The sequence below is a fragment of the Danio rerio genome, chromosome 10 (assembly GCF_052040795.2).
Source record: "Danio rerio strain M-AB ecotype USA chromosome 10, GRCz13ab, whole genome shotgun sequence".
Lineage (NCBI taxonomy): Eukaryota > Metazoa > Chordata > Actinopteri > Cypriniformes > Danionidae > Danio > Danio rerio.
The window spans coordinates 32,941,538-32,967,050 of NC_141030.1; the positions used below are offsets into that span (position 1 = coordinate 32,941,538).

Genomic DNA, 25,513 nt, shown 5'->3' on the forward strand with positions numbered 1-25,513 from the left:
CCAAACAGCTTCCTAATGGGACCACATCTTAATCCATGAAACTTTTTAGAGCACAGTAATATGCATAGCGGTTTCAGCTGAATGTTTTTGCATTTATCCAGCCCCATGATCCTCCTTGGAATAGAGGCATCAGCTCAACCCTGACTGATCACACTCTATTCTAGAAGCTGCTCTAAGCTTAATTCAGAATACGCTCTAGTTTGTCCACCTCATGTGCCATCGCCGCTCTATTCTGAATACGAAAGCAAGCATTGTCGCTTTCACACATCTCTGGGGAATAGATATGTATTCCACACCTGCACCAAATTCTCAGCTCCAAATACATATCGAGTTCCCATCACCCCTACTTCATTTCTGTACCAGTGTTAGCTCAGGAAAACGGCACTGAATGCAGGGGTTTTAGTGCACAGAGCTTTTCTCTTTCTGAACATCTTTTATTCTCTGTCTTTGAATTTCCCTCGTGTGTGTGTGTGTGTGTGTGTGTGTGAGTGAGTTTTCTGGCTGTCCTCGAACTCTTTCAATCTCTTTCATTCTTTCTGAACTAGCTCTCTACAGCCTCTAGTCCTTCCAGTTCAAGTCCTCTCAGAGCTCCAGGACAGGACCCTTTTGCACAGCTGTCTATGAAGGATTTCCTTTAGATCGTCTTTAGGTACAGGATGTCTGCTGTGTGTGCGCGTGTGTGTGTGTGTGTGTGTGTGTGTGTGTGTGTGTGTGTGTGTGTGCGCGTGTGTGTGTGTGTGTGAGTGATTGACAGCTTCTTGCTCTGTTACAGCGTTTCTATTGTCAAATCTTTGATTCTTGTTTATCTCCAAGTACTGCAATGTTTTCTGTATGTCATGGTGATGTGATTTGTCAACGTTTAGCTGTTCAAATGATGTTCCTTAAATTGTGTCATTTTATGTTGAGAGGGTTGTATCACTGAGCTCTTGACATTCATTTACAAATCATGCATGTGTTGTTCTGTTTTCCCTTGATGTAAAAGGGTCATGTCATGCAGCATTACATGCGTTAAACTTTCAATGTAAAGAAGTAGTGACTTTTAGTAGTGGAAATTTGAAGTAGAGGTCAGCCACAGGACCCGACCTGATGTCTTGCGGTGCGGGAATACATTTCTAAATAAAACAGTGTAATGGTCGGTAACTCTGGTGTAATTTGAACGGAAGCGAGCAGGCTAACAATATATTGTTCCAGAGTCCCGACGTTATTTCAGAACAGCATATATCTTATTGAGCAGCGGGACAGCCACAACTGTTACACATGCTGAATACATGGCACATGCTTTTTTCCGCAGTCTGTGGCGCGTCATCTGCATAACAGTTCTCAGAGCGAGCTTTACCAACATGGAAGAGCTAAATGAAGATGCGCTGTCCTTCAGCTTGCATTACAAAATGGTCAGTTTACTATTAGGAAACCCACATCAAGCAAGTCTGATGTATGAGAGTCTTTTCATGCGTCATAGATGCAAATGAAAAAAAAGGACCCTTTGCATGATGTATTAAAAGCCTACCTCAAAGTTTTCCAATTTAGCCGTCACAACGACTGGAACTTCAGGTTTAAAGGCTGATTTATACTCCTGTGTCGAGTGATAAGCGTGACCCAAGGCGCCTGCCTTTCATGTAGCCATGCATCTATACTTCTGCATGCTGCATGTGTTGCTCTGCAATACTTCTGAATTGCTAGCTGGCAGCAGGTTTTTATGTTCCTCTGAGTTTGAATGAGTACCTCTCATTCAAAAAGTAAGGAGCACATTTTGATGATGCAATATGCTACTCATCAGATTTTGTTACAAGTGTAAATTTTAGTATGAAGTAATGTGATATGCCCTAACCTACATGATTCCCTAACCCCAACCTCAGAACCACTGAAATACAGTATTGGTGGCATAATCTGATGGGTAGGATCAAATGTCAGGACACCGGCGGACGTGCATCAACTTTAATCATAAGGTAAACAAAAAACAAAAACTTTCATCTGGAGCTCCTTTACAGGACTCGACACTTGTAGACAATTGCTCCATCAGGCTCGTGGCTCTCAGCACCACCCGCGCTCGTCACTGCTACCAAGCCAACTAATCACATAGCTTGTGCCATGCGTGGTTGCGACGTGTAGTTAAATTTTTGGAGAGTTGCGCATCAGCGTCTGTGTCAGCCACAGTGAGGGCTATGCGACCGTGTGAAGGCTGCGCCAGACCATATGCATATGCATGTACTTGATGCAGAAGTATAAATCAGCCTCAAGGCGGCACTCATGTCTCATCACAAAGGGGCAAACAAACCTCATGCTTGGCCTACAATCCTTGCAAACCTACAGTTTTATCTGTTATCTCTCTTTTTTTTTGGTAGTACACAATTTAAACGTGAGATTTTGGAAACCAGACCTAAATTTAGCAGAAGCGGTTGGGTCAGGTAGAAATCGTGGCAGGTCAGGCAGCGGGTGAACAAAGGCTGAATATATGGTGGGAGCGGTTGGATGCGGAATAAAACCACACAGCAGCAGGACTAATAAATTTGTCCCGCACAGACCTCTATTTTAAAGCTTTGGACATCAATTCTGCGCAGCTTTTTGTATCAAATTGGAGTATTTTAAGTATGTCATCAAGACCCAATGTTGTAGCTAATGTGTTCTAAAGTTTAGATTTGAATACTTGCTTTATACATATTGCAAAATGCATTGCCTTTTAAAATATATTCATGTATTTATATATAGTACATATACTATATATGTTAATATAAGTATGAAGTATGCACTGCATATAGCCAAAGTCTCTACAAGGCAAGTTATTTCACTCTGTGGCCATCTTTGAAACGCCTTTTCCACAGTATGTTTGGGCATTTTGAGGAAACAAGTAATTCTCCAAAACTGTTTGTTAAGCTTTAAGTTAAACATTAACTGTTTCTCAAGTTTCATTCCTAAACATTTAAATGAACTAAATCAGCATTTTCTTTAGGTTGTCCAAGTGAATGCACACTCCAAGGGAACGAGATCACGACACCAACCTCCTTCATGCACATTATAATCCTCTCAGTAATGCCTCTCCTATTGCGTCCTATAGAATGTCTGTTCAGAGCTGTTCTCCTAGAGAAAAGTCAGTCTATAGCGATCCATAATTGGCTCCTTTACATGACATGACCCCTTTTTACTCATTTTTGTAGAACAAATCCTGAGTTGCAGCTTCATAAACTCATTTCATCATTGATTGGGTGCTTTACTGCATACGTTAGCATATTGAGTTAATCTAAAAAAAACTAATAAATTATCTTGACCAGTCATCCACAACAAGATAATCTTGTCAGTTCAATGTACTGCCATTAAAATCAAATCTGTCAAATGCACAAAATAAAATGGCGTTCGACGTCTTCAATAATCTACATTTCTCTGATTCCAGATGCAGTTCATGTAGGAGGGTGGACGCTTCCCAAGGATGAATTATATGGCAAATCTCAAACCTTTAATCTCTCTCCAGTTGGCTGTTGTACTCTTGACAGAGACACACTTGTACAGGAATCAGAGGGACGGGTGGGAAGGGCATTATGGAATATGATGGGTGGGGTTGGGAGGGCTACGACTCTGTTTCCCAGACATGGAGGACTCAGCGCTCATTTTGTACTTTGTGTAACGCAGTAACCAATATCAAACTGATCTGCGTCTGTAACGAAAAACAAGAGTGTTGAAAGAGCGTGAGTGCCAGAATGTGGTGGGTTTTCATGCAATCACGGCTTCACTTCCCTTTTTTTTGTCCATGAAATGGCGAAACAAGGGATCGGGGAGGGATTTGTGGGTTGGAGTTCTGTCTTTATCCGGTCATCAATCAAGCATTACCTGATTTAACGATCACCAATTAGATATTCTAACATCCGTTTTACCACAATTTCTACTTTATTTTTTTATGTTGAAGTTTGCAGTAGACATTCCTTGTGTATTGTCTTGTATTTATTTATGATTTACCCACTGAGGACATGAAAGAAATGAATTTTTTTTTTTTTTTTTTTTGAGATCTTCCTTACGGGAGGTGTTTTGAATTATGCATTTATATGGGTATGATTGGTTGTATAATTCGGATTTTGAGTGACTGAATTATGAAAAAATAAATAAATATAATATAAAAACGGGGGGAAATGGACACCTATAAACTGACTGATACAGCACTAAGTATTCTCAGAAGCAGTTGTATGTCTAGTGCAATTTCTTTGTAGCTCAAATGCTCACCGGCCTCCATTCGTAATGGACATAGGGTGAAATATACCAATCATTACGCCACATAGTCAGTTCTGTGCCACAGGGGGTTTTGGGTGGGTTTTTGTGAGGGAGCATTTAGCAAAGCACTACATTTGTGATTCAGCGGCATTGCATTTGGGGACGATCTGTACTGCTTTCTGCTTGGCATGTCATTATTTTACATTTGACAGTTATATGGCTGCCTTTTCGACCTGAATGTGCAGATTCGCCTTCATTTTCGGGCCGTCCTGGAGAAAGAAGAGTTGCGTGTGTGTGTGTGTGTTTGTGGGTGCGTGTGTGTGGATATGATTGAGAAACGCAGGTGTCAGGATGGGGTCGGTAGTGTTTAGGTGTAGGCCCTGTAGACAGAAAGGGGGCGCTGTTGATCAGTGCTCTGTGTACATAACGCCGACCCTGTCCAGTAGGGAAGAACACAAAGGACGGTCCGAATATGAGAGCGATTCTATCCATTGATTTAGCATATTTACTGCATCATCCCTGCAGATTCTATTTTGTTTATATGACAAAAAAATGAAGCAGAATTTGGGTGATTTACAAATAAAAGTGCAGCTTCCACTGAACTAAGGGTGTGTCTTTATTTATTGTTTTTTTATTTTTACTTGTTATATGGATGTTATATGGATATATGAAAAAAGTGACAACTATATCTATATAATATCAATGTAAATTACATTATTCTAATTGAAACAATAATTCATTTTCTTCCGCTTTTCCGGGGCAGCAGTCTTAGGAGAGAACTTCAGACTTTCCTCTCTCCCCAGACACTTCTTCCAACTACTCCGGGGGAATCCTGAGGCTTTCCCAGGCTAGCTGAGAGACATGGTCCCTCCAGTGTATCCTGGGTCTTCCCCGAGGCCTCCTCCCAGGAAGACTTGCCTGGAACACCTTTCTAGGCAGGCATCCAAAACAGATGCCTGATCCACCTCAGCTGACTTCTCTTGATGTGGAGGAGCAGCAGCTCTACTCCGAGCTCTTCACCCTATCTAGTAGAGTGCGCCCTGCCACTCTGTGAAGGAAACTCATTTCAGCCGATTGTATCTGAGACCTTGTGCTTTCGTTCATGACCCAAAGCTCAAGATAAAAGGTGAGTGTAGGAACGTAGCTTGACCGGTAAAACAAGAGCTTTGGCTTAACTCCTGCTTTACCACAACGGACCAGTACATTGACTGCATTTCTGCTGCCGCTGCACTGATCCTCATGTCAGTCTCACGTTCCATCCTTCCCTCACTCGTAAACAAAACCACGAGATACTTGAACTCCTCCACCTGGCGGAAGGATTTTCCTCCTAACTGTAGATGCCAAACCACCTTTTTTCGGTGGAGCACCATGGCCTCGAACTAGGAGGTGCTGATTATCATCTCAGTTGCGTCATACTCGGCAGCAAAAGGCCCAAGTACATGTTGAAGGTCCATGTCCGATGAAGCCAACAGAACAACATCATCTGTGAATAAGGGAGATCCTGTGCTCCCTGAACGGGACCCCCTCCTGCGCATTGAATTTCTGTCCATAAAAAATATGAAGAGAATTGGTGATTCTAATCTAAACTTTTTTTTTATTAGCCATTAATGTAGTTTAATCTTTATCCATTTTATTTATAATTTTGTGTATTGAAATGTCTCATTCACATAAATGTATTTGTATTCATTTAAATGTTTTTTTTAACTACTGGTGAATTTCAGAGGTGTCGTTTACAGGTGCATCAGATTTTCCAGGATTTTGAAACTTGTCCTTGATGGTCTTTGTGGTAACGCTCCACTTTTCTGTCTGGTCTTGTGATGGATGCAGAGGACACGCTTTACCTTCCACACGCAGCAGCCTCTCGTTCAGCAGACCCAGATGTATCGGCCCCTTCACACAAACACAAATGTGCTGCGATTAAAGCAGGTTCCAGTTTGGCTTCATTAACAAGGCTAGTGACTGTTCTTCATCTGTGCTCATGTCATCTATATTCTAGCCCATGTCTGCTGGAACTGGCAGTGGGAAAATCACAGACAGGCCTTGTCTCACCAGTGTCTCTCACAGAGAGGGCCTATTTAAGAGTGCCGTTCTGGCTATTTTGCCTGATAATATCAGTCAAACCCAGGCACAGAGAGCCCTTTTTGAGGTGTGTTAAGTTATACATTCACTGCTGTGCAAAAATAAAGGCGAGACACTGCATAAGTGTGAATGGGTTAAAATCATGGTTTCCGCTACATTCATTCTTCCATAGCGGGGCACCACGGCTACATTACAGCTTCTCATTCAAAACATTTAACTTTTTAATAGCGGGTAATAATCGCACCAAAATGTATTAAAGGGTAAGTGAATTATAACAGCGTGAACTTTTCTGTTAACTTAGTAGTGCTGTGCTTCATTTGTTTAACCCAGGGGTCACCAACTTGGTGCCCGCGAGGATCACATGTGTTGCCCGCAGGCCTGTTGTAAAAAAAGCTCACCATAGCGCCACTTACTAGTAAGCTTCATCTAATATAGAAGTAATCATTTAAAAATGTTAATATTTGCAGAGATATATAAAAATAAAGTGTTGCACATTGATGCATTAAATACAGGGTATGTCCTACACTGTTAAATCATTGTTGATAACTTTTGTGAGAATCATTAACATGATCAGTGTCTTCACATGGAAGAATATCATTAATTATTACCAAAAACAAAGTATAATTAAAAGTAAATTGAGCAAATTTGTTATTATCAAACTGGTAGCCCTCCACATTAATCTGTACCCAAGAAGTAGCTCTCAGTTTCATAAAGGTTGGTGACCCCTGGTTTAACCCTTTAATAAGACGTGCTGACTGACTGACAGGTGCATGATGCGTGAGGCCAGCAAACACGACGTATGGCTGTTTCACTTTACCTCAGGATGCATTATTGCTACTCTGTAGGTCTATTGGAGACATTCATAAATATTCCAAGCAAATGTAATAAATGCTGGAGACTCGTTACACAAACGCGCTAAATCACACTTCAGCAGCGTTTATGTGAAGAGCACATAAAAAATATGCTAATTTGCCAACATTTCCACTACAACAATCTGAATACTCTGAAGTCCGTAACGTTTAATTTAGATAATGGTTTTTATAGAGGGTATTTTCAGAAATCTCTTTTTATCAATCTGTAATTCTGGAAATACAGTGAACTGACAAAAAACAAATGTTCACTTATAAATAATAATAATAATAATAATGTATACATTTCGAGAAAAAAGTTTACATCCCCCTTGATTAAAACCTTGTCAATATAGATATGAATAAAACGTATGGTGCATGTTAGTGCTGCTAAAGTGCAGGAGAAAAATAACTATTAGTAAATCTATAGGCACAAATCAATCATTTATGACTAAAGAAACACTTAAAATTAGGGATGCTCCAATCAGGATTTTTGCACCTCATCCTGAGAACTGATTCCTTGTCATGGCGATTGGCTGAGTAATGATTCTGATGCTTTAAGCTTTATATAACTTTGCCATTGCATAGCACCTTTTCCTTTTAGGTAAGGAGATCTCTCCTTACATAACAGAATAAATTAAAGATGTTTCTTGTAATGCCTTAAACATGTTTCTTATAACAATTTACTCTGGACATGTAATGGTCAGCCGCAGCTTTACAAAAAAAAAAAAAAAGATACAATAAGATAAAAAAAAGGCAAGAAAAATGACTTGTAATTTGGAAACATTGCAAATGATGAAGGAAGAATTCAACGTCTCAATCAAGAAAGTTTGAAGTGCATATTTAATGCATACAAATTTAAAATCCATTACTTGTTTACTAAGGCCTATAAACTACTGTTCACTGCAAATAAAAAAGTATACAACAAAAGGTTATTAAATATTCAAGTTTAAAAAAAAAATCAGTTTTTTATTTTCCTAGTATTTCCAGCAAAGTCTGAGTGAGCTTGCAATATTGTTGAAAATACAGAACTTTAAGTTCTTATATATAAAAAGCCCTAAATGCATGCAAGACTATCCTTTTTTTCCAGACTCCGACTGTTGACAGCAGCACAATGATTGCAGTACCGAAGAGCCTCACAGCAGCTCAACACAATGAGAGTGAAAGAGAGAGAGACAAACACTTGTGATATTGGCCAGGGGTGCGTTGCCCATAAAACATTGTAACTCGCGGCTGAACTATCATAGTACAATGCTTTTGTTTGGGAAAAGAATGATGTAGTGACGAGTTTTTTTTTTTTTTCCACAAGCTTTGGAGACGTAACATAAATTCCACGTTTAAACAATAGGTCACCTACAGCTTTCGTCATGAGCCACGGCTGTGTACAAAATGACATCAATGTTTTCAAAGTGCATTGCGAAGGAAGCGCAATTGTAAATATGAAGATTGCTATGAACTGAACTGTAAAAATACTTTTAAAAGCAAATTACACCCAAGGGAGATGAATTTAATTTTTATAATTCCAAGCTTAAATGTCAGAATGTTCTAAATGGATAGGGCACAGGGTGGATAACTGGAAATAGGACGCAGCCAGGAACTATGTTTCTAACTACAGCTTCAGAGATGTACTTGCAAGCAGGCCCGGATTGGCTAATCAGGAGCGCTGGGAAAATTCCCGGTGGGCCGGTTCGTTTTTTGGCCGTGAGGGCCGGTGTCCCTAGCTACTTGCACTCTCAGCAGTCGCACTTTTTTTTCATCTATTTATTTATTTGACCATAGCTTCACTCTTTTTATTCATTATTTTGCCGCAACGCTGCTCTTCTTATTTATTTTCTCGCAGCACCGTGTGTAACCGCGCAGCCTGCAGTTTAACTAACGTTAATGATGATGTAACGCTAACTATCATCATTCGACCCCAAACAGCGAATTCGAATAATTAATATCAATGAATAATACACCTGCTCAATGAAAATCTGATTATTCACTACATTAATACATCTGACATAACTTGATCAGAAATCTAAAAAGGGGAGAAAAAGATTAAGCCATCAATAGAAAGTAATACCGAGTCTTGCGGGTCACAGTTCAATACTTAATTTTTATTGTCGCTGTAATAGTGCTATTGTGGCTTAGTGGTAAACAGTGCATTATGATGCCGCCGACCCATGTTCAAATCTCACTGGGAAAACAATTTATTTTATTTATTTTTTTATTGTTAAGACATATAAAACTGTTAGGGCTTTCGAACATTTGAATTGAAGCAGCTGTTTTCTTGAAAAAGAAGTTATAGTGTCATTAGAAACTGAATTGGAAATTAACTTTATTTTAATATAGTCAGTCGTGAATTGAGGTGGGCCGGTCTGGTTGAAACTCCAGGGCTAAAAATGAGTCCCACTCTGGCCCTGCTTGCAAGAGTACAAGTTTGCGACGCAGTTTGCGAATGTTTGTTGGAACGATGGATTTGGGAAACGCCAAACTATTTTTATTCTATCAGCAAACTATTTTTGTAAAGACTCAACTGGCAACCTTAGTTGGCTAACGATGGTTTTCAGAAACACACCCCAGATTAGCGAGTATCAATCGAGTCATGAAATGTGATTATCGCCAGATACTGATCTCTGGCTGATCGATCGGAGCATCCCTACTTAAAATTGTATTGTGTATGTTTTCTTTAAATTAGAACAAATGAAAATCTCAAAATGTATGTGCATGCCTGCAGTGTCTATAACCTTAATGACTGTGATGTCATCTCTACTCTGGTTTTAATTGAACCCAATTAGTATTGTCTAGAAATGTAGTGCAGCTCATTTACCATGAAATTAGCCTGACTGTTGAACATCTCTGTGATGTCAGATGGAGTTGTGCTAGGTGATGTCGTCTCACTGCTCTCCTGTTGTGTCTCTTCAGCTTCTGCTAATGTCTGGTGGGGATACAAGCCTCTATTGAGCAGTTCTGCAAAGGAAAAGGCATTATGGGTGATTAATGACAGGTATTTAATGGCCAGCATTAATGTATGGTTGGATTTAGAGTTAGTCAAAATATGAGGGTCTTGTTGACCAGCTCTGGAAAGGAATATAAATTATGGGTGATTAATGAAAGGCATCTGATGGCCAAAGTCAATGTAGCTGTTAGCTCTATAGGCCATTAAGATTAAACTGCTGAGGACATGGAGTTTTGAGATGTAATGAAAACACAACTGCCCTGTAATGCATTGCGGATATAATGACAAGACTTCCTCTACTTTGCCATTAGCTGAACAGTGCCGGGGCAGCATTCAGAGAGTTATAAACTATGCCAGCCTCTGTTAGAGCTGCAAAAGAACCGCTATAGGGGGGGAAATAAATCTGAATTCTCTTACTTTAAAAAATGATAAATTCAAGAAATTAAAGGTTTAGCATGATAATTAAATACTTGCTCGCATATTTACAAATTTACAGTGTTCACCAATAATCTGTTTGGTTTGAAAGTAAATTGGGTTAGGATTTTTTAAATTTGAGTATAAAGCCCTGAGCTCAAAACTGAAATAACAATAAAGAAAAAAATGTTTTTGCAGGATATCTTTGCTGACACATTGAAATTATCATACATAATGTCTTGATTCTCCAGCAAAAAAAAAAAAAAGTCCTTCGTGTAAAATTTCAGTCTACGAACTTTTGTATGCTATGTTAATAAACAATAATAATAATACATTTTATTTGTAATGCGCTATTGGGTACACATTCCACAGCTTAGGCACACTGTATGAGAAAGCCCTACCACCCATGGTCTTTAGTTTACAGCGTGGCTGATACAGGGTAAGTCCCGATGCCAAACGAAGACTGCGGGCTGGAGTGGCGAGAGTCACTATGTCACAAATGTAACCAGGTGCTAGCCCATGCACTGCTTTGAAGGTTAAAACCAATCCGTGACTTGTAGTTGTTGAAGTACTGGAGTAATATGGTGGCGTGATGATATGTGTGTCAGAACCTGTGCAGCGGAATTTTGAATATACTATAATTTTCTGAGGGCGATGCAGTGGCGCTGTAGGTAGCGCTGTCGCCTCACAGCATGAAGATTGCTGGTTTGAGTCTCGGCTGGGTCAGTTGGCTTTTCTGTGTGGAGTTTGCATGTTCTCCCCGCGTACGCATGGGTTTCCTCCAGGTGCTCGGGTTTCCCCCACAGTCCAAAGACGTGGTACAGGTGAATTGGGTAGGTTAAATTGTCCATAGTATATGAGTGTGTATGGATGTTTCCCAGAGATGGGTTGCAGCTGGAAGGGCATCCGCTGTGTAAAACATATGCTGGATAAGTTGGTGGTTCATTCCGGCTGTGGCGACCCAAGATTAATAAAAGCCAAAAAGAGAATGAATGAATTATCTTCAGAGAGAACTTGTAGGTAAACCCCCAAAAAAGTGAACTACAGAAATCAAGACGGGATGTGATAAAGACATGGATAATCCTCTCTTCATCACATCATGAGAGAAATGGTCTAATCTGTGCAATATTGCAAAGATGAAAGAAGGCAGTTTTTGTTGAGTGTTTAAAGTTGTTTGAAGTTTTTTTTTTTTTTTTTTTTTTTAAGTGTTTGAAGTGAAGTTAAAGCCAATAAAGCACTGTTCCAATCCCATATGCTCAAGAGAATACACACACACAGTTGAAGTCAGAATTAGCCCCCTGTTTATTTTTTTCCCCCAATTTTTGTTTAACGGAGAGAATTTTATACATATAATATATATATATATATATATATATAAGCATAATTGAGTACACCCTATTTTGAAATTTAATATTTCTCAGTGAATATGAAACATATTTATAAAACATGTATTTATTAAAATAATATTTTAGTCATTGAAAGATAATACAACTAAATTCAAGCAAAAAATTGCAACAAAAAATTACAACCTCCAATTTTCAACAAAATTTTTTTTTTTTTTTTTTTTTTGCTTCTCTTGATTTTTCTCTTTTTTAAAATTTGTATTTAATATTGTTCTATAACCTAAATATGGGTGTACTAGTTTTTTGGGCTGTTATTGTAAGCTATGTTGTTAAATAAGCTCCAGATTTAGCTTCAGTACTGACTAATCTAATGTATTTGCACAAATATAATATTGTATAGCTTCCTTTAAAAAATATGAATTTAAAAGATCTGACTCAGCTGAGCACAGTTTCCTTTCATTTCCATCCAGGATTTTATTTTTTATGCAACCTCCTAAAAGCACATCAAAATTATTGAATGGAAACTGGAGCTAAAGATAACCTAGGAAGTCAGGAAATGTGTTGTTTTTAAAGCACTGTTGTAAAGCTGTTCACATAAAGCTGTGATATAAAATTTCTTAGATTTTGCCCCTTTAAAAATCAGACAAATATTGTAATCCTTATATAATAATATTTTTGCTAGGATTAGCAGCTTGTTTATTTTAGCATTTTCATTATTATATCATATTTCCATCTCCAGACTGGAGTAATCAGTTACATGCAGGTGATTGGCTGAAAACAAACTGAAGGCAGAACTAAACTCCTTTGAACAAACATGGCAGACCACATTTTTCCAAGTGCCAAACAAACTTACAAATGTTTTTCCAAGTGTTATACATGTACTTGGTCTAGTTTTCTACTCTTATGGCGCCACCTACCGATTATACAATGCCAATGCTTAGCAATTAAAAGGCACCAGGTGTTCAGTTAAACCTTTTGATATTCTTAGACTAAATACTGCTAAAATTAGGAATGTTTGGATTACCTGATGTTTCCTCAAGGCATTTTTTCATTATGTTCTCATCCGCACTCTGAGTGTCATGGGACACAAAGCTAGCAGATTGCACAGGAAATTCATTGCCTGTGCTGAAGGAAACACAAAACACTATGAATTCAAACTTTAGTCCAAAAATGTCTCGTGGATCAATATCTAAAACTCATACCCGATTAGAGAATCGATTATTTGGGAAAGAGTGTTAATGTGTTCCAGGTTCTCCTCTTGTAAGTTCTGGACAATGGATTCCAATACTGTGACTTTGTCAATATATATCGGAACCTGAAATGTGAGATTAGGTGGATGATATAATCTACTAAATAATACATGTGTATAGAAGCTAAAGCATTACATACCTGTTCTTTTAGCCACTCAGTTTCTTGAAGCTCAGTTATACTGGCTTCATCGAGTAATTCTGTTTCTTTCTGAAAGCATAAATACAGTTGCAGTACTTCATGACAGATTTATTTGTTATCCTTTAAACAAGAGTTAAGTACCGTTGTGGCGAACTGAATTTTTTCCTCCAAACTTTGTGCAAGGTTTTGCTGCTGTTCTTCTTTAGCCACAACAAGAGATTTCTGAAAATATTCTGAATGTGTTTTAATGAATTATTATTTGTTTTGTGTTTGAAACATTATTTATTATTATTGTTATGGTCCTACTGTAAGTACAAAGAGAAATTGTAATAACTACATACCGTTTATTTGTTTCACATAGCAGATGTTTAAAATCCACATAATATTAGCTGAATGTACACAATCTAATTCAGAATTAAAATTATGTTTGCTCAACCTGATTCTTAGTACTTTGTACCCAGATAAGTCATTAATCATTCATGTACAGTAAGGATTTACAGGGTTTGTTCTCTCAGAATTTTAGAATTTACTCACTAAGTTTCTTTTCAGCACAACTATTTGGTTAACAACATTCTTCTAAATATCTTCCTTTGTGTTTAAAATAAGAAAACATGTTTATGGAACAAGTGGGAAGTTGAGTAAATGATGACAAAATGTGAACTGCCTTTAAGAATTAGGTATAAACATTTTATACAAAAAATAATACATTTATTGCAAACAGGTGATAATATTTTGTCTTTTATTTCGTTTAAACATCCACTATGTGAAATCATACTAAATAATGCTGTTTTTAATTTTTTTTTTAATTCATGTCTTGCTGATTCTGCATGATGCTTTATGACTGACCATAACTGTGTTCAGATTTTTTTAAAATTATAAATATTCCTGATTTGAATGCTGTAAAAGCAAAAGATGAAAAACACACACCTGATATATCGTGGAAAGTCATTTGTGACAAAATGGTTCGTTTTTCCAGTTTTTGTATCTTTTGCTGGTCTTTCATACTACCCTCGGTCTTATACTGCAGCCATGCGTCTCGTTCTGCTGTCTGTTTTTCCACTTCAACTTGCAGCCTTGCAAGCTTACAGCACAGTTCTATCACACAAACACACACAGAGGGCAAATAATAACGCAATAACATGATCAATAATTACTTATTATTGTGCTATGATATTATGAAAAAAGATTGTGCATGTAAAGACCTATGACTAACAGCTGTAACTAAATAAAAAGTGTTTAATGAACTGAATCTGAAACTGTTTCATTGAAAAAAAATACTGAATATTTTTTCTGAAAAGGACAACAATTATTCACAAAACACACCAACACAAATCTATCAAATGTTTAGATGAGTAACACGTAGGTCAATTATTGTAAACTGAAAAAAAATATTCAAAAATGATTGCTTGAATTTACTTTTTTTTTAAGTAGTTGTAAACAATTAATTTGGGTTGAATTTAAACAAACAAATTAAGTTAAACAATACTAAATGTGAGTTGTTTGTTTAAACTCAACACAAAAATGGTTTGCAACAAGCTTGCAGATCATTTTTTTCAGTGTATTGTATTGTATTGCATTTCAATATACAGTAGGTATACATAAATGTGTAATTAAAGGATAACATTTACTCAAAAATTATGTTCCTTCCTATTTACTCATACACTCCACAAATTAGTTGTGGTATTCTTCAAACTATTAAAATAAGCTGAATCGACACAATTCTTGCGCTTGTTTTGGGGCAACTTAATTGTTTTATGTGCAATCCACTTACATGTGAAAACAATTAAGTTAATGTAATAGATTTGCATTGGGGCAACATGAAGAAAATCCCAACATTTTTATAGTGTAAGTGCGTGGTTATAAACATTTATGAATGTCTTGAACTCAAAACTATTCTTATGAAGAATGCTGGATAAAAGTGCAACCATTGAGTAGGAACAAAAATACAGTGGATTTCAAAAGCTTTTAATGTTCTTCGATATATTTTCCTTTGTATTAAAAGGCAGTAGATTAAAGAGATTCTTTAGGGCCAGACGGAATCTGCGGCCATTTTTTGCTATTTCTGGGTAGAATTTTGTTAAAATTCTGCAGATTTATGCTGAATATTTTGGGAGTATCAAAACTAAAACCTTAATATATAAAATAAAAAGGTTTACCTTTTTAACTTGTATTTAATGTTTAGAATGCAAATCCAATTAGATCCACTTCATTCGGTAAAAAAAAAACAAGTTTCTCATAGAATATATCTACTAAAAGACAGAAAATTACTTTACAAACTGTATTGTAAATAAATCATATGAATATTTTCATATAAGTCAATAACATTACAAAAATTATTTTAAACACTGAATAAATAAAAATTTACACAAGTAAATAAACAGAATCAATGATAGGCTAAAAATCTGCGCAATTTTGCGCGCGCAGATCCCGTGTGGGCCTAATTATTAGGTTGAAACACGACAGACACTTAATTTTTGTGGTAACATTTCCCTCAGACCGTTTTTTTGTCACTATAATGTACCTTCTAGTTCTTTCTCTTGCTTGTGTTTTAGCTTCATGTTCTCTTGGGTCGTTTCCTTCAGCAGCTCTTGATCTTCCCGCTCTTTTTTCTCCAGGTTTTCCTCCATCTCCTTCATCCGTCTCCGCTGTTCCCGCGCATGTTTGGCCTGCTCTTCTCTCAGCTCCTCCTGCTGTAGATACACGTGTTTATCCTCTTCATTATCATCATAACATAAAGTCACCACTTACCACTTTCATCAGCTTTTGCCTCTTATCTTCTAGTTGGTGTATCTCATCTTTAATATCTTGAATCTCTTTCCTTTTAATTTCAATTCTGTTAAGTTGTGAGAATAGGTAAAACAGCATTAATAGACAAAGATAAAGAAGGCTATATATGTAATGAGAAGCATAGACTACTTACTGGAACTGTATGAAGGCCTCTGCTAGAGATGTCTTGTCTGTTGTCTTGCTCATTCTCACTCATGCTATTAAGTTATTTGCATCGCATCGTTAACATCAAAAACGAAGCATTTAACTTTTACTCAATCTTTCAAAGGGCTGAGGAAAGAGAAGTCTATGTCTCTATGAACGAAACTAAATAACGTCACCCCTGGCCCTGAATCGCGAACGTTTTCTTCATCGTTTTTTACTTTTAGCCACTTTATTTCTTTATACTTTTCCGGATATGTTTGGGTTGTTATGGAAACAAACTACTTGCAGCTGTGAACTCGATCAGCAGAGGGCGACACTTTTCACATAACGGTGCAGCAGACAGAAAACATCTGTTACACACCGAAATAATTCTTTTTTTTTAATTAATTGGTTTAGAAAACAAAATATTTTGCTAGTTTTACAGCTTTTAAATAGTAATGGTCATGTGCTTATTTAGAGTTTCTAGAAAAAAAAAATCACTTTATATACATGTCAAAGAGTATATGATGGTAATTAATGGTAGGCTGTTCCCTCAGCTTAAGAAGTTATAAGAAAATGATATAGTTCAAATTACAAATTTTGATTAAATATAAAAGAAAAAAAAATATTCTTAGAATTTGCCGGAAGGGCGACATGGTGGCGCAGTGGGAAGCACGATCGCCTCACAGCAAGAAAGTCACTGGTTCGAGCCTCGGCTGGGTCAGTTGGCGTTTCTGTGTGGAGTTTGCATGTTCTCCCAGTGCTTGTGTAAGTTTGCTCCGGTTTGTATCCAAATTTGTGCAAGTTAACTTTTTTTGTGATGAACCCAAAAGAACTGAAAAATGTTAGTAACCAAAAGGTTTACTGTAATTTAATAATTTAAAAAGTACTTTAATAATAAAAATTTAAATTCATTCATTTATTTTCCTTCGGCTTAGTCCCTTATTATTTTGGGACCACCACAGTGGAATGACCCGCCAATAAATTAAATAATTTGAATGTAGGCCTATAATAAATTAGGAAATATTTTAAAAATAAAAACAAAAATTCAAAGGGGGCTAATAATACTGACTTTAACTATATATGTGCATACATGTACCTACATGCACACACACACACACACACACACACACACACACACACACACACACACACACACACACACACACACACAGTATATAGTGAGAGAGAGAGAGGTGTGTGTGCGAGTGCATATATGTTCACCTATGTGTTTACCTATATATTAGTAAAATTATTAAAATCCTTAGCTGCTAGACAACATACATAAAAGTCAAATGTAAAAATATATTTTTTTACTTAAGAACAATCTTATAGAACAAGAAAATATAGTACAAAACAAAAATAAGACTAAACTGAACAGACAAAAAAAAAAAAAAGAAAGAAAGAAACGACACACCATTTTGTCATACATTTCCTTAATTTCCACTACAAAAAAAATGACCTTGAAAATGTTTTAGGAAAAACATAATTGTTGTTTCGGATGTAGCTACTTAAAAATTTACAGTTTTTTTTTCAAGCAAGTTTGGTAAAATCTGGATGACATTTAACAACTCTCTTATTTAAAAAAAATGATTCAGAGAGAGTGTAGATGCAGAAGGAAGGTTTTATTCAAAATACAATAAAATTCTGTAAATAGCACGTGTGTTGGAATCAAAGGTTTTTGAATGTGACAGAGCGTGACCACGCCTCGCGCGCCCACGGGGGATGTGTGTGTGTCAAAACTAAAGAACCGCCTGTCTGGACAGTATTTCTAGATAAAGTTCGGAACCCATCGCAAGTTTATCAACAACATTTGAGCGCTTATTATGTGTTGACACAACCAGACGGGACCACACACCGGTAAACACACACGCCTTACTTTAAAGTTGGAGACTTCATTGGTTTGGCTCATATCAAGTGTCTATCAAATGGATTATTACAGTCCTCTGCTTCTTCAGATGATACAGTAAAACAGTGTTGGGAAATACTTCGGTCTCGCAGCCATACAAGGAAGATTAAGGTATACTTTCTCGTGTCACTTTTCTAAGTTTTACCTTATAGGGTAGGCTGTTTAACAGTTTCCCGACGGTGAGTGGAGTTTTGCTGCAAGCTGTGACAGGGATGGGTTCAGTTTCAACAGGCGTTCATTGCATTATGTTGTTTTTATGTCTGGCGTTTTGTGTTTTTATCTGTGGAGCCACTGCGACTGTTTTCCCCATTTCCTGCTTATCTAATCTGTTAATTCTTGTAAAGCTATTTAGGAAAGAATGCTGAGTATTTTTTGTATAACCAGATCAAATGGTGATTAGTTACATACGTCCTGAAGGGCTCTTGGGGTTGTGAGATTGGAAAAGGAGAGTACTATATGTTTTGTGAAGTACTGAAACAAACATTTTAAGTTTTACCACAAATACACAATTGATGTATTGACTTAATTTGTGTTCCCCAAATCCGCAGACTAACTTTAAGAGGTGGTATGTTCAGAAATATATCTCCTCACAGATGCAAATTAATAATGCTGGTGTTACGCACTACGTAGACTATACAAAAAGCAGATGTTTAAAACCCTGTTAAAATGGTCTGTAACACAGTAAAACTGCACACCTGTAATAACACAAACCAGGTGTCATTTTTCTTTGTTATGGTACATGCCTCAAAGGGATGTGGAGTAAGCAAATAGTTAACCTGCATTATTCATGTTTGCCATGTGAGGATGATGCTAGTTCACCTCTATTTAGGTAATGACGCTTCACTAGAAATGTTATGATTACAGTTCCTGTGATCATCCCAATGCTGTTGTCATGACATGCCTTTTTTAGAACCACTGGACACTTACATGTTTTGTAGTGGCATTTTGAAATCTGATTTATAATGAAAGAGATAATTTAGTGGTGTTTTTTTGAGGTCACATTTAAAATCTTAAGTGAGTAATTATTTAAAAATGACTGCACAGTATTTAGTTGAGCTAGTAAAACCATGTAAAGGCGTTTCTCAAGGAAATGACTCAATCAAGAAAATGACTCGGGAACAGGTTTTCTAAACTAGGAAAGTAACAACAAATTTCCTCTTTGGCTGGAATGTATCTTGGCTTTATCTGGAAAGCCAGATATGCCCCTGCAAGAATGTGATAGTCTGGTAGGAACTTGCTGCTGTTTATTTACATGGTGCATTAAATGCAATCTAAATGCATTCAAATATGCAGGCTGAATTTATCTGACGGGACAGAGGAAAGTCAGAAAATAGACATAAATAGAAAATAAACATCACATTTGTTTAGTTTAACCTTTTATAAAACATTTATAAGATATTTGAAATAGTTAGCTTTGCAATGAAAATTGTTTTATCATGTACACACTAAGATATTTCAAATCCATCTTCGGAATACGAAAACTAGTATTAGCCAAAAATTAATTAATCCATTTTAATTTAATTCAAAAATCATTGCAATCTTCCATGAAGACATTTTTTTTTTAAATGTTGCTACCGTAAACATGTCAAAATATTCATTTGGTTAAAGTGCATTGCTGAGTACATCATTTGGACAACCTTGAATTACATTTTTTTAATATTTTGCCATTTTTTTAACCATGAGATTTTAGTATTTCAAATAGTTGTATCTGTGCATAAATGGAAATCCAATTTATTCAACTCAATAAAAAAAATAATAAAAAAAAACTTGATTCTTATCACTGATTTTGCTGTCGAACGTCAAATTAGATTTTTTTTATCAAATCTGTGCAGTGGTGGAAAGAGTACTGAAAAATCATACTTAAGTAAAAGTACCATTACTTGCCTAAAAATGTAGTGCAAGTAGAGTAAAATGATCTGTTGTAAATATTACTCAAAGTGAGTAAATGTTTTCAAAAGTACTCATGAGTAGTAAGTATTACATTGTAAAAAGCTGATGCATTTACATGTAATTTGTGGATGTGTGTAAACGTAACTTTCTGTAGTGCATTTAGTCATTGCCCAGCAGGCACACATCATAAGTTGTTAACATTAGGTTAGATTTAGGTTGTGATGTCAGATGACCAAAATTCAATGTCTAGCCAGCGACTATGGACAATGTAGTATTGATGTCCAATAACATCAGATGACTTTAATATTTTGTTGATTTCTGGTTCTGTTAAAAAGTGACCAAAATCCAACATTGCCAAAATCTTTAACCAACTTCATATTTATGTTAAATGCTGACATTTATTTATTAAGTATGGCAACCAAAATCCAGCATCTGATAGTGGTAACATTCACACAGCGTCAAGCTGTAACATCATTAGACTTTGATATTTGGTTGATTTTAGGTTGGACGTTGGACTTTGACATTGGGTTCTGACGTCAACTCAATTTTCATTTTCAAACAAAATGCAAAGTCCCCACGATGTTGGCCTACAACGTCAATCTGACGTCATTATGTGATTTACCTTCTATGTGCGATCTGATTCGACAGGAATCACAGGACTGATTTTTCTAATCCACATAAAATAAAATAAAAGAGAAAATAAAAGTAGTGACTGCAGGTTGAAGGAAAGTAGTTTGAGTAAAAGTACAGATACAGCCCTAAAAATGTACTCAAGGGAATGTAAAAGTACACATTTTTAAAACTTCTAAGACAATTTCTAAGAAAAACTACTCAATTACAGTCATTTGAGGATTTGTAATTTGTTACTTTACATCACTGAATCTGAGAGATTTCTGTCCATGTACTGAAAGTTTCTTCACGTAAATAATTTGAAGCAAAATGGTCTTAAAAAATAAAAAAATATAAAATAAAATAAATAAAAAAATATATCTATATAAATATATACATATATATATCTATATGTGTATATATATTTGAAATCAATATGAATCAAGCTAATTTAATCTGCTAAAAAGCCCAAATTGTTTTATATTATGGAGATTTTGAACTAGGCAGCACGGTGGCTAAGTGGTTAGCATGGTTGCTTCACAGCAAGAAGGTTGCTGGTTTAAATCCTGGATGGATGAGGAGGTTTTTCTGTGCTAAGTTTGGATGCTCTCCCTATGTCAGCATGGGCTTCCTCTGGGTGCTATGGTTTTTCCCAAAGTCCAAAAATATTCAGTATAGATTTTGAACTGTTTTAACAACAGGAGCTCAACCATACCTGCTTAAGATGTAAGAAAGAAAAAAAACATTGGTTCCTGCAGAAGCTCAAATGAGCAGTCTAATTCTCTACGAACCTCATTTGTTCTTGAACATCAAGCAAGCAATGGGAGTTTCCATGAAGGACTTTGATTAATTGTGTTTAATTTAAACGTGTTTATCTTTCAAGCAATATATGTGTTCAAAAGAGTTGGATTAAACCAACTTTGTTCATATACATTTTCTTCACTCTTCCTAGCTCTGTCTCTGTCTCTGTCTCTCTCTCTCTCTCTCTCTCTCTCTCTCTGTCTCTCTCTCTGTTTCTCTTTATGATTGTTTTGAAGGGTCAGACATTTTGGTGAATATACTTTAAAAGACAGACATCTCTTAGACTTAATAAAACACTCAATTGTGTTCCACATATTGTGTTCCACGGATGATTGCATTTCTTATGGGTTAGGATGAGTCCATAAGCATTGCTAAATAATGACAGAATTCAAATTTTGTTGTGAATGAACACTTAAAAAGCAATTTACACCTTTTCATTGGGCATTCCGTCCCAAAATATCACGATTCCACTTTGTTAAATGATTTACTGTTTTTTTTTTTTTTTTTTTTTTATAGGTTTCTAAACTGTTTTCTAAAAAAGCAGACTGTTCAAATTGATACCATTTGTGTGCTTCTACCTAATTTGAGTTAGGCTTAATTTGATTTGGGAAGAAAAGAGTCTTTGACTGTGCTCTTTGCTCTCAGAAACAGCCGGTACCCATATCCTCAGATAGTCATCTGACAATGCCCTGTCACATGTCCAGTGTTGAGCACATACTGTACAGTATAGGCCAGCACAGAAACGGAGAAACAATATCTTTTTAAACGTGAAGCGAAGTGTTAATTTTACTCAAAACAGCCCTGTTTATGGATTCAGTAGTAACAATTAGAATCAATGTGATTTCTTAATGGTCAAAATAATTTGCTGGGAAAGTCATAGGTCTTTATGTAGGTCTTTTATAGTGAGGTAAATATTTTGGCTATTAGCTGAAACTTCTTCTGTGTTTTTTGGAACAGGTGCTACAGATCTCCTGATGTCCTTCATGAAGTGATTATCAAGCATCAGCCTTCAAATTGCCCACAGTGATGTTCTTGCCATTTTCAGTGAACCATTCAGAGCTGATCTGAGCCTCATCTGTAAACATCACTTACCCTGAAGCCATTCATCATGATTGACCTGAGTCATCTAACAGAGGACGAGCAAGAGATGATCCTGGAAGTGTTGAAAAGAGATGCAGAGCTGAAGAAGTCAGACGAGCAAAGGATCAAGTGAGTTGAGGGAAAAGCTCCTTTGTGGATAAAGAGCGAATGATGAAACGGAATGAATAATTGAATCTTCCCGATTCAATTATAATCATGCGTAACTATTTATGAAAGCGATAGCCCATTTATCACTACAAGTTCTTTAGAGAGAAAGCATTTCTGGATTCCACAATTCCACTTTCATGTTAACAGAAACATGCCTTTTACTGTAGTGAGCGAATCTCATTTCTTTTGCAGCATATTTAGCATGACACACCAAATTTATCCATGTTGATTTCATGTGGGTGTAGAAATAACTGGAAGATTAGGGTTAGGATTGGCGAAGCAGTGGCGCAGTAGGTAGTGCTGTTGCCTCACAGCAAGAAGGTCGCTGGGTCGCTGGTTCGAACCTCAGCTCAGTTGGCATTTCTGTGAGGAGTTTGCATGTTCTCCCTGCATTCGCGTGGGGTTCTTCCGGGTGCTCCGGTTTGCCCCACAGTCTAAAGACATGCTGCAGGTCAATTGGGTAGGCTAAATTGTCCGTAGTGTATGAGTTTATGAATGTGTAAAATAGTTGTAATCATATGGACAAGTCTAAAACGGTTTGTTTCAAAGAGCTAACCCTGCAACCATACGGGACTAAGGCCAAAGAAGAAGAAGAAGATTAGGGTTAGGGTTATCCAAAAAAAACAAAGTTGTTGTTGATGATTTAACGCACAGTGTATTCAGCCTGATCAAAATAAATAAATGAATAAATTTATGTTTTATTAGTTTTGTGCTATTTGTACAAACTCTTACAAGATCAGTACGACTTAAAAAGCAGCAAATGTACCAAACTCCACCCCTAAACGCAACCTTTGGGTGATAAGCAAATCGTACAAAATTGTATAAATGAGATCATACGAATTAGCCACTAAATTAAAAAGTTACAAATTGCTGTAAGTTCGTATTCGTTTTTGCATGAGTAAATTATCTGTAAAACAGCCATATCAAACTTAGACAATAACTAAGGGCAACAATTTAAATATTTTACTATCTAAATGTCTATCAAAATATTTTCTTCTTTGTTTACGAATGCGATAACGCAAGTTGGGAAACTGTCCATTTAAATAAATGTTGTTGCGGTCATTGCTTTTGATTTAACACTGACTGTATATAATTATTTCTGCTTATTTATTCTACCTTTTTTTGTATGGGAGTATTAAATTGTGGTTGCAAATTGAAATGATTTGAGGAAAAATGTACACATTTTTATTGCAGTTTTGATGTTTTCACTTGACCAGTAGTCCTCAACTTTCATCTTAAAATGCATTTTTACCTATATAGCTATAGTTATTTTTTTGCAGCAGAAAAGACATTTTTAGCTTCCTAAAAAACCCTTCAGAGCATAGTTCTTGGAGGAACTATTTTAAAAGAATCATCAATTTAAAAGAATCATAAAGTAAAGAACATTTTTGTAAGTGTGAGGTCTGTTTTAAAAAGGTTGTCAAAGGATAAATAATAATAAATACATTAATAAACTGTCTAACAAAATGTATACAGTAGGCTTATAAACTCAAAAGTCATGCATCTAATCGAAGTGCATTATTTTAGTGTACATAAAACGTATCACTTAATTTAAAGTACCCAGCAAGTATTGTTTTGTTTTTGAAAGATGTCTAATAGATGTCTAAACATAGTCATCTCAGCTAAAACAAGGCTAAATTTGGGCTGTCAGTGTAAATCTAATAAAGGTCTAAGGATAGGCCAAAACTAGTCTAGTCATCAAATAAACAGAAATGAATGACTACACATATAAAGTCTGTCTAATCTGTCTATTTGATGACTAGTCTAGTTTTGGACTATTCCTAGACGTCTATTAGATTTTCACTGACAGCCCAAGTTTAGCCTTGTTTTAGCCAAGATGTCTACGTTTAGATGTCTATTAGTCGTCTATTAAATATATATATATATATATATATATATATATATATATATATATATATATATATATATATATATATATATACATACAGTATATATATATATTTTTGCTGGGAAGTAAACTGGACAGATACCATCATAAAGGGTTTTTATTGCCCGCTTTCTCAAACCCTTAAATAAAAGTAAGAAAGAACCATGCTTTTTTAGTGTCTGGGTCATTAAATATTTTTCACAGAATGTTTAAAACTCATCCATGAGGATGTCACTACCGTATCACTGTTTATGATCTGTTTCTGTATAAGACAGTCATAAGTGTATTTATATATATATATAGGTAAAACAGAAATTTTGTTCTGTCCGTCTAGGCAGCTTCGTAAAACTGAGAGAGACAGAGGCAGGCTGAAGTATTTGACCGGGGAGTGGTTTTACGAAACAAAGTACCACAGACACAGAGACAGGATCCATGGCTCCGACATCATCAGAGCCTCCATGAAGAGGAAACCCGTGACGTTATGTAAGTGCTGCCAGCAGACAGAATCAGTTACGATTTGCTCTGTTCACTTTCTCATTATTTCCATTGCATGGACCCCGTCCCTGATTAACACCTGATTTCAGTGTTTGTGTTTTTACCTCTAATGAAAAATCACCCATGCATTATCATGTGGTAAGATGTGCAAATGCTATTTTGAGCTTAATCAATGTCTTTTATTGCAGTGGAGATTACTCAAAGGTGGTCAGAGAAGCCCAGTTCTGTTTATGGTCCGAAGAGAGATGTGTACATCCCTCCAGAGCTTTCAGGACTCATTGAGGATCCACAATCACACAATGATAGGTGGGCTTTTGGTGAGATGTATGTTTATGACTAAAAACATTCAAGTGTAAAGTTTGATTGAAAGGCAGTGTAAAAAGCAATGGAATGTTTTTGATGGTGACACGGTGGCTCAGTGGTTAACACTGTCACCTCACAGCAAGAAGGTCACTGGTTTGAGTCCCAGCTGGCTCAGTTGGCATTTCTGTGTGGAGTTTGTATGTTCTTCTTGTGTTTGCGCGGGTTTCCTTCGAGTGCTTCGACCGGTCCAAA

At 36.4% G+C, this 25,513-nt stretch overlaps 3 protein-coding genes across 103 annotated transcripts in view; 2 read left to right on the plus strand and 1 right to left on the minus strand.

Annotated features, from left to right (window-relative positions):
• The window catches only part of picalma (phosphatidylinositol binding clathrin assembly protein a), an 89,260-nt gene extending 84,464 nt beyond the window's left edge, over nt 1-4,796 (plus strand). For 32 of the 52 annotated variants that reach the window (XM_087269057.1, XM_087269061.1, XM_087269059.1 and 29 more), the window contains 2 exon segments: nt 546-649; nt 3,386-4,796. In XM_087269057.1, coding sequence (XP_087125183.1) covers nt 546-638 — 93 coding nt within the window. In that variant the 3' untranslated portion in view covers nt 639-649; nt 3,386-4,796. 52 annotated transcript variants of the gene reach the window in all.
• ccdc83 (coiled-coil domain containing 83) lies at nt 4,295-16,410 on the minus strand. Of its 2 annotated transcripts, XM_087268698.1 has the most exons (12): nt 16,129-16,410; nt 15,957-16,041; nt 15,730-15,898; nt 14,136-14,303; nt 13,350-13,441; nt 13,209-13,277; nt 13,022-13,134; nt 12,844-12,944; nt 9,934-10,073; nt 5,929-6,084; nt 5,720-5,736; nt 4,295-5,123 (listed from the first exon to the last, which is right to left on the minus strand). In XM_087268698.1, the coding sequence occupies exons 1-12, from the start codon at nt 16,179-16,181 to the stop codon at nt 4,976-4,978; spliced, it is 1,311 nt and encodes a 436-aa protein (XP_087124824.1). In that variant the 5' UTR covers nt 16,182-16,410; the 3' UTR covers nt 4,295-4,975.
• The window catches only part of sytl2a (synaptotagmin-like 2a), a 28,266-nt gene continuing 19,140 nt past the window's right edge, over nt 16,388-25,513 (plus strand). For 39 of the 49 annotated variants that reach the window (XM_087270764.1, XM_087270762.1, XM_087270766.1 and 36 more), the window contains exons 1-4: nt 17,882-18,138; nt 22,285-22,536; nt 24,798-24,946; nt 25,147-25,264. In XM_087270764.1, coding sequence (XP_087126890.1) covers nt 22,436-22,536; nt 24,798-24,946; nt 25,147-25,264 — 368 coding nt within the window. In that variant the 5' untranslated portion in view covers nt 17,882-18,138; nt 22,285-22,435. Of the gene's footprint in view, nt 16,887-17,881; nt 18,139-22,284; nt 22,537-24,797; nt 24,947-25,146; nt 25,265-25,513 lie in introns of those variants that run through there. The other 10 variants (XM_087270760.1, XM_087270790.1, XM_087270793.1 and 7 more) reach the window with 2 other exon arrangements.